The sequence below is a fragment of the Brassica oleracea genome, chromosome C2 (assembly GCF_000695525.1).
Source record: "Brassica oleracea var. oleracea cultivar TO1000 chromosome C2, BOL, whole genome shotgun sequence".
In the NCBI taxonomy this organism is placed as follows: Eukaryota; Viridiplantae; Streptophyta; class Magnoliopsida; order Brassicales; family Brassicaceae; genus Brassica; species Brassica oleracea.
In genome coordinates this window covers 45460431-45469172 of record NC_027749.1, presented here as the reverse complement: position 1 = coordinate 45469172, position 8742 = coordinate 45460431, and the positions used below count along the sequence as shown (strand labels likewise).

Here is an 8742-nt window from a genome sequence, read left to right as displayed (position 1 = left end):
TATGTCCGTCGGTAAATTCCGACGGATACAGTTCGTCGGAATAAACCGAGGAACCACGTTCGTCGGAATTGTAGTTTTCCGATGAACTCTGGTCTCGTGTAGCCGCATCGTAATATCGTCGGAAGTTCGTCAGAATGACGTTTCTTGGTATTCGTCAGAAAGTCGTCGGAATTTCGTCAGAAATTCCGACGAATTTTTTTTTTCCAACGAAACGATACCGACGGACGGGTTCGTCGGAAATTCGTCGGAATAGACCGATTCCGACGAATTACCGACGATTTCGGCCATCAGAATCCCCCTGTTTTCTTGTAGTGATTGTAGCGATGATCAAATGATTATAGCCCCGAAATATGTGTCCTGTCTAGAAAACTGGACGTAAATAGCGTGCCCTTTCACGAGTGGCCGACAACTTTTTATAGCCTTTGTGGGTTTTTTTTATGTCAACTCAAAATATCAATGACATTTATAGGCATTACTTTACCGCGTTATCTATGATAAATCGATCACTGGACTTTTTTTTTTTTGCCAAATATGTGAATATCATATAAAATGAGACAAGCTGTAAAAGATTACAAAAGTTTAAGCTAAGAAGAGTCAACCAAGGCAAAAAAGAATAAAAACAAGGTTGAGTCTTATGGTTTCAAATTGAAGTTCCTCTGTGTCTACACTACTACTCGTACTGCAGCCAAAGACGCATGAGGGGTTGGAATGCTCGTTGTTTCCTGTGTCCTAGAAGAGCGTCTCGAATGAAGCGGTCCAACAGCTTAAAGAGTGTTGCTGGAGTCACTGCAGTCCCATCGTGCAGTCTTCTGTTACGTTCTGTCCATAAACTGTATATCACAGCATGAACAGACAGTTTCCGGAGCAAAGGAGGGCAGGTCTGATCACTGATGGAGAGCCATTCTGAGAGAGCTGTCCATGTGTGGAAGTAGAAAGATCTATACCCTAAGCGATGCAAGACAAGGTTCCAAAGCTGCTCACTGATTTCACAGTGAAGAAGAAGGTGATCTCTTGATTCCAAGTGAGTATCACAGAGGCAGCAGGTTGTTGGAGTGTTTAGACCCCAACTGGCAAGACGGCTCCTTGTGGGGAGGCGATCCAGATGAGCAATCCACATAGTAAAAGCATGCCTTGGGACATTGCCTTTAAACCATATATTCTTTGTCCAACCTTGGGGTTCTACCCTGTTTCTAATAACATTCCAAGTTCTTTTAACTGAGAAGTTAGAAAGATCCTCCCCATCAATTTCCCAAGACAATTGGATCTCTTACCATGTCATATTTGTTACTAATAATTACTGCAGTCACTAATTAAACATTAGCCAGATTTTTGGGGTAGTAAAATAAAACTAAAATAGTTTATTTTGAGTCGATGGGTCGACTACTAGTATCCCACATAGGCATCTAAAGAAAAGGTTGGAAAGATCAAAGACAGAAATAAATAAAACCAAATTAACATATTATGGTCTCGATCTGAAGAAATTATGGGCTTAAAAAAATTATATGCTTAGATTAACTTCTTGCCAAGAAGTTCTTGGTTAACAAAACAAACACAAACTATATTAATATAAATTTAGAAACCATCTCACGCAAATGTCTAGAGACATAGCAGACGCATTATACTTTTTAACATTACAATGAAAACTTAAAACAAAAAGAACCATTCATTAATTAGAAGTTTAGAACACACGAACCATTGCATAAACAATTATTTCCTCTTAACGATTTCATTATCATTGTTATACTGATAATTAACAGCGATGACCTCGACGACAACTTAGTGTTCCTGCCGTCGTCGTGATGGAACCCACAAGCGATGATGGCCTCGCGCTTAGACTAGAAGCTCTTGCATAAGTTGATGAAGATCTAGCACCGGATTGCCGGAAATATGCTCCGTTCAACAATATATCCCCTTCCGATCTCCAGTTCCAATGTCTCCATTTGCTTTCGGGTGCGTCTTCACGTTTTGTAACCTATATATTATTACAACATTAAACTAAACACATGCCACAGTTTAATTTTGAACAATCGCCTAACATGCATACAAAACTACAAACCCTTGAGCTAAATGCTCGGGTCAACTGTCACGTGTTAAATTTCGTACAATAACAACATTTCAAATCATAGAAAATTAACAACAACGTACCTCTTTATTGAACCGGGTATTAGGAGCGAGAAATCTATTTCCTTGGCTGAATATCGTCGGAGAAGCACTTCCACCGATGGCATACATTTCCCAGTGAGTATAATCATTGTTCACAACATGGAAATATCCATGCCTGCACCTGTTATTTATAAAACCCTAAATATTAATAACATATTCAACTATAACTAGCACTTTCATTTCATGGTATAACAAAAAAAAATCTCAAGTTATATATTTAAAGCTTCTTTGTACTGATTTTAATTAAGTTTTCATCCATGCATAGGTCCAATAGCGTGAATCTTCAAAAGGTAATTAGTATTAACTTTTTCTAAGCATAGTTAGAAACACACTGAAAGTCACAAACCAATTAAAGTATTTCCTCTAACTGTCTGGAATTAGATGAAAATCAATAATGAGTATCTGTATAATTAATGGTCGATTTGCTTTTTTGGGTATCATTTTTGTTCATATGTCATTTAATGAAAGAAATCTTATAGCATATATATAGCCATATAGTGATGTGATCGATGGTGGTGAGTTAAAAAGTCTCATTCTCCACTTTGCTGACTTCTTGCAGACTCTATAAAGTCAAGCTTTCACATGCAAACTCTATGCGCGTGCTTCGGACCACGCACGCAAGCTCTATATATCACCGAGACTATGTGTGTGTGCGATGAGGGATAAAAATGTAATTTTCTTACCGTGGCATCCTTTGAACGAGCCCTTCTCCGAAATGGTTAAACGCAATGGTGACTTGCATGTTCTTGTCCTGTGTGTAGCTATCGTGGTGTCCTAAAAGCATGACCTTGTCATGGTGCGTCATGTGGTTGTTCGATATAGTTATAGCCGTCGAACCATGTATGGCGTCTATCAGACCATCATCGCAGTTTGAGAACGAGCAATGGTCGATCCACACATGCTTCCCTCCAAATATCGCCACTGCGTCTCCATCTGATTTGACCCACCACCCAGTGTGACGTGGACCATCTCTAATCATCCCAGCTATAAACACAAAATATATTAGTTAGCATGTTTTATAAAGAAGTTTTGGTTCCAATATATATCAAGCAAACTAGTCTATATTTGTTTCACCAGATCCTGGTTTGCAGTCATGGATGTTGATTCCATGAATGATGATGTTAGTTGCATAGTGGATCTTGATGCATGGTCCATCGGTTATGTGAACACTTGAGCCTCTACCATCAATGGTCTTAAAAGATGTGATGATCAGTTCCTTCTTAAGCCTAATGACCATATCTCTCTTGAAAATGATCCATAATGGCTCTTCTTGCGTGACAGCATGTCTAAGGGTTCCCGGTCTAGGATTCACTGGATCGTCGTTGGCCGGATCTGTAACCACGTAAATTCGGCCACCGCGGCCTCCGATAGCGTGTTTGCCAAACCCTATAGCACAATCCGCTAGCCGTTGGCGGTTAGTCTCCCAGTTTGGATCGCAACGCCAACAATCATCGATAGGATTTCCAGTTCTACAAGATAGGTAGGCCAGGCTCCTCCTTGATGCATTGAATACACTCCTACAAACAAATATAGAAAATATACAAACATTCGTATTAATTGTAAAGTTTGATCTATTTAAATGTGAACATAGTATGGTAGTTGTGGAAAAAATGTCGGCCACAATTGGTATATAGTTATAGACAGTAGGCACTAGGTAACTTGGGAAACCCATTAAATAAAAAATAGCTAGCTAGCTAGATAGTACTGTTAAATATGAAATGTTTTTTTTCTCCGAAAAGGTTTTCTTGATTTTACATGAATCGAAAATGCAAATATAGAGTGAGTAGTTTGCAGAAAGTTCAACAGAATCTTCAATGTGAACCAAAAAAATACTCATTCCGTTCTTAAAAGTAAGATTTTCTAGATTTTTTTTTTGTTAAAAAATGATAAATTTTCTAAAATTTTAAGGTATTTTTAGTAGTTAATGTTAAAAAATTGTATATTTGTAAGAAACATTAATTGAAAATATTTGAATTAGTTGAATACTATTGGTTGATATTTATTGAAAAAAATATAGTAAAATAAATAATAAATTCAATTGTGAACATTTATTATATTTTTAATATGCGTGAAAACTCTAGAAAATCTTTGTTTCGGAAGCTGAGAGAATATTTGTTTAAAGAAATAGTATATTTGTTTATTGGGATTTGTGTACAATAATGTGATGTACCATGATTACAACTTACAAGTGAACGAAAGAAGTGAAAGACGTTTATGGAATTAACTGCTACATTGTATAAACAATTGTATCACGATAGCGTTTTATATTTACAAAGCAACATTGTTATAGCATTAACCATACCTGTTGACCTCATCAACTACTAGATTCGGATCTTGAGTATGAAGCGACGAACTGGAAGAGAATGCAATCGTGTTGCCGATTGATAGGAGAAATATTAAAGTGTAAACAAAAGGATTATTAGAATACGAAATCATTATTTTAAACAAGAACGAGAGAGAAACAAATATTATAAAAGAGAGAAGTTTGTGTGGAAGCTGGCTATCGTTGGAAGGTATATAAAGAGGAAGTGAGTGCCGAGAGTGGAGGCGTGATTTATTAAGTTACTATTTCTGAGATATGGTATATTTTTTTCTTACAACTACTAAAGGACCTACTTTATGGTGATTTCAGGTGAGTATAACCAAACGGTTAATGATGTGAAAACTGTTAACTGGGCTTAGTAGTCAAAAGTAATTTGCAAAATGTCAACTTGTTGACCTCCCTAACGATGCCATTTTCCAAAAAATTTCCTTTGGTTTCGCCTCACTTTTGCATTCAAAGAAACATAATCACAGTCACAGACACAGTAAGTGGTTTGAAATGAAATGATTGTATTTGTAAAAGTTAAACCTAAAAACCGGTAATTTGACCATAGTAGTCAAAAGTAACTGCTTAAAGTCAATATCTTTGATAGCAGGTACGGCACCGTTTTTTGCTTTCTTTCCCCACTTGCACTTTCGAAGAACAATTTGTTTATGCATGCATCATAGGTGCTGTGATGATGATTCTTAACAAAGAAAATGGGATTGTGGACTGTGTTTGAACAAAAAACGGCGTGTTTGTTGGATTCATACAATGAAGAATTTAAAAATTAGATTTCTTAGATTCTTGAGTTTTAAGAGAAATCAACATAGAAATCAAATAGAAAATGAACATCAAAAAAAATTTATTGATCAAAGATTGTATCACAAGTATGATTACAAGTGTAAAGTAAATATAGGAATCCATAAACTCTTTGTAAGAAGTGTTCTAGGTCTAAATGGAAAAGAGAAGAATCTTTGTTAAAGAGATGTGTCCATTTATTTATACAAGGAAGAGTATAGAGTTTTCTAATGAAATGAGCTTAATTAATTGTCTAATGGGCCTTGAGGGAGGATATAAATCCACCCCAACAGTAAGCCCCCCCAAGTTCGTAGAGAGAGATGAAACCAATCTCTGCGAACTTTACGAATATGAACTTTACGAATAGAGTTTATGAGACAATGAACTAGCACATTCATGCCTATGATGATTTAGGTGAGCTTATATTGAACTTGTGCCTAGTAAAAAGTGAGTTTGCTTTAAACTTGTGCTTAGTGAAAGACGAGTTTACTAGACTCATGCCGAGAGAAAGGCGAGTTTACTGAGAACTCGTGCCTGGTAAAAGGAGAGTTTCTGTAAACTCGTGCCTAACCAAGGGCGAGTTTTTGTAAACTCATGTCTAACAATAAGCGAGTTGACCGCAAACTCGTGCCTAATAAAAATCAAGTTCAATTTAAACTTGTGCCTGAAATACATGCTTACCGAACTATTGCCGACCCGAAGTCTCGTGTTGAGATCGTGTGTGCCGAGCAAGTTGTTGGCTTGTATGTCCGTCATGCTATGATAACGTTGATGCACTCGAGCTCGTAATCGGCGACGATGAAGTCGCCAAGAGTTGTGAGGACTGTGATCAAGTCGGCACCATTTGCAAAGAGCGTCTCGTATTCTTCATCTTCTCTACTCTGTTTGTATAAGGGGAGAGTGTTGGTCTCGTGTTACGTCTGAAGTTGTTCGCGTTGAGACAGCAGCATAGAAGATAAGTCACGACCTCTTTTGTTCGTGTTGTGCACAAGCACCGCTCCATTCTACTATACAAAGAAAATTAAATTCAATTAATTTGATCTCGTATTAAAAATTGGGTGTCTTAAGACACAAGCAAGCATATTAATTATTAATATGGGAGATCATGTTTAATATCAACCTTACTAACAAAATATTAAGTGAAGATTTTTGTTCTGTCACAAAGTATAAAGCGGTGATATATGACGTAAACAATTAACTAATTAGATGAGAAGACTTATCTCGTCAGGTTTATTTTTGTGTCATGACAACAGCTACGAGGATGATGAATATGATCTCAAGATGGGCGTTTTGAGGAGATCACGCCAACTGCTCCCCACTTTTGCCAAGGTCGTGTACTTGCCGAGATTACACCAAGACCATAAAAGAGAGCGTGAGAGCTTTTGTTCTCGGCCTTATCCGGATTTGGTTGGTGATGACGTCAAACTTCAAGATGATAGCATGACTGAGGTGATCGCGTGATGCTGAGGTCAAACTATGATGCCGAGATTACGTCGAACCAGTCTGAACGTAAAGCTCAAGCCGCGAAGTGAAGTCTCTGGATGGATGAGTTCTCTGCGATCTCTTTGATTTTTATTTATGACCAGATGCGAGATGGAAAGCTATGGATCAAGAAGAGTTGCTCTCCAGTCCTCGTCGCACCACTTTTGCCGAGAAGAATCACCATGTTTGCTGAATTTTTTTGCAATGTCGCAACAGAGTGGAGAGGTTTCTGAAATGTTGCAACGCGTACATCGGGGCCGTCTCTGTTCGTCAAGCTCGTGGCAAGATGACATCGGAGATGACACGTTCAGTTCCACCACCGAAACCCGACCAAACACATGGTGGCTTTACTAGATCAGTCTCGACGATCTTATCCAACGTTCTTGGGATGTCACGGATGGGATCATGAATATGCCGAGATGGCTTTGTCTCAAGCTTCCAGACGTATCTGTGGCGAGGTGGCTGGTTCACAGTAACCTCTCGAGGCTTGTGTAGAACTCTGGTCTGTGAGCTTATCTCGCAAGATCGAGCTCCATCGTTGCAGTCTTGCGAGATCAGGAGATGAGTTTGTTCGTACTGAACTTTTCTCCTCTCCTGTTCGTGCCAGTTGCGGAGAGCTCTAGAGAAGACCTTGTTGGAGAGTTTGATCTCGAAGCTTGGGTTGATGACACGGCAGTATGTTAAAGAAGCTCGTACCGGTTGCGCCAAGCTTGTCTTGGCGAACTGTGGAGAAGAAGGTGAGGTCATATCTCGAGCTTTGACGAGAAGAAGACGCATAGACGGAGATGAGAGCATCGAAGTCTTGATCCAAACATCAGTTACACCATTTGGCCGAGAAGAATCTCCTGAGATACATCATTGTGCTCGAGAGATCCACAGAGTAGAAGCTGCGAGTATCAGTTGTGTATCTCTGCTTCGGAAGCTTCAGAATACACAGAGCGTTACAGATTTGGGAGATAGCTCGGGCTCTGAAGCTATCCGGTCACATGTTTCTTTGGTCCATTCAGAAAAGTACGATGGAGAAAGCTTGTACGTACGACGCCTGAGGGATTCAGAGATAGCTCGAGCTCTGGAGCTGTGTATGGATTACGTCACTGCGAACGGAGGTAGTGAAAGCTGAGGAGATCGCGGGAGCCGTAAGATCTCTAACGGACGCTGAGGATATGTCGGGTAAGAGAGTGAAGGAGATGGCGGAAGCTGATGGCTCGTCTTCACGGCGGCGTCGATCGAGATCGTGTCTCTGATGTCGTTCAGTGGGATTACAGACATGAACTGCCATTGTTGCTTCACGTTATTATTAGCCCACCAAGTGCTCGATGAAAGTCCCACCCGAAGAAAGCAATGCTTTCATGAGAAAGTTTCATCCTTTAGCTTCACCAAGTGCTAGATGAACTGCTTCTGCCAGGATCGAATCTTCTGAGGATGATATGCCCAAACTGCCGATATCAACCCAAGAACGCCGATTTCAAGTTCGTTGATTTGGCTACATCGCAAAAGAACTGTCGCGTTATCAAAGCCGAGAACGTGAGTCTCTGATATCTTTCATATTTCTATTGTTTTATCCATTCACCCATGTGCATTTTGATCATATAGATTAGGATTTAGCCATGTTTAGGTTGCATTTTGCATACATGAGTCCTTATCAGGTATTGGAGTACCACATGGAGTTCTTGGAGACATTTGGGTGCAATTGGAGTTCAAAAGAAGTGTTTAAAGTGATCATTGGGGGAGCACCTTGCCGGAGCGACCAGTCCGGAGCGACACCATCAAGTCGCTCTGATCTCCCTATCAGAGCGACCTTACTAGAGCGACAGGGAAGAGTCGCTCGCGTTTTGATCACCCGAAGCGCATGGGAGCGACCAGTCAGGAGCGACACCATCAAGTCGCTCTGATCTCCCTATCGGAGCGACCTTACCAGAGCGACAGGGAGGAGTCGCTCGCATTTTCATCACTCGGAGACGCGAGAACGAGTCCGGAGTGACCTCTCGCAGCGA

The 8742-nt window shown here is 39.9% G+C and overlaps 2 protein-coding genes across 2 annotated transcripts; both read right to left on the bottom strand.

Moving 5' to 3' along the window:
- Positions 1 to 670: 670 nt before the first annotated feature.
- On the bottom strand, positions 671 to 1117 carry LOC106324365. The gene has a single exon (XM_013762345.1). The coding sequence runs from the start codon at positions 1115 to 1117 to the stop codon at positions 671 to 673; it is 447 nt and encodes a 148-aa protein (XP_013617799.1).
- A 503-nt stretch (positions 1118 to 1620) lies between these two features.
- On the bottom strand, positions 1621 to 4620 carry LOC106324966 (putative pectate lyase 11). The gene is made up of 5 exons (XM_013762970.1): positions 4466 to 4620; positions 3238 to 3680; positions 2847 to 3147; positions 2146 to 2284; positions 1621 to 1972 (listed from the first exon to the last, which is right to left on the bottom strand). Exons 1-5 carry the CDS (start codon positions 4597 to 4599, stop codon positions 1751 to 1753), a joined length of 1239 nt encoding a protein of 412 aa, XP_013618424.1. The 5' UTR covers positions 4600 to 4620; the 3' UTR covers positions 1621 to 1750.
- Between the last annotated feature and the right edge of the window lie 4122 nt (positions 4621 to 8742).

Coding starts and splice junctions, on each gene's coding strand:
- LOC106324365 (XM_013762345.1), bottom strand. CDS start 1,117: ATGTGGATTGCTCATCTGGATCGCCTCCCCACAAGGAGCCGTCTTGCC.
- LOC106324966 (XM_013762970.1), bottom strand. CDS start 4,599: ATGATTTCGTATTCTAATAATCCTTTTGTTTACACTTTAATATTTCTC. Junction 3,148..3,237: donor TGACTGCAAACCAGGATCTG/GTGAAACAAATA, acceptor TTGTGTTTATAG/CTGGGATGATTAGAGATGGT. Junction 1,973..2,145: donor ATACCCGGTTCAATAAAGAG/GTACGTTGTTGT, acceptor AATAATATATAG/GTTACAAAACGTGAAGACGC.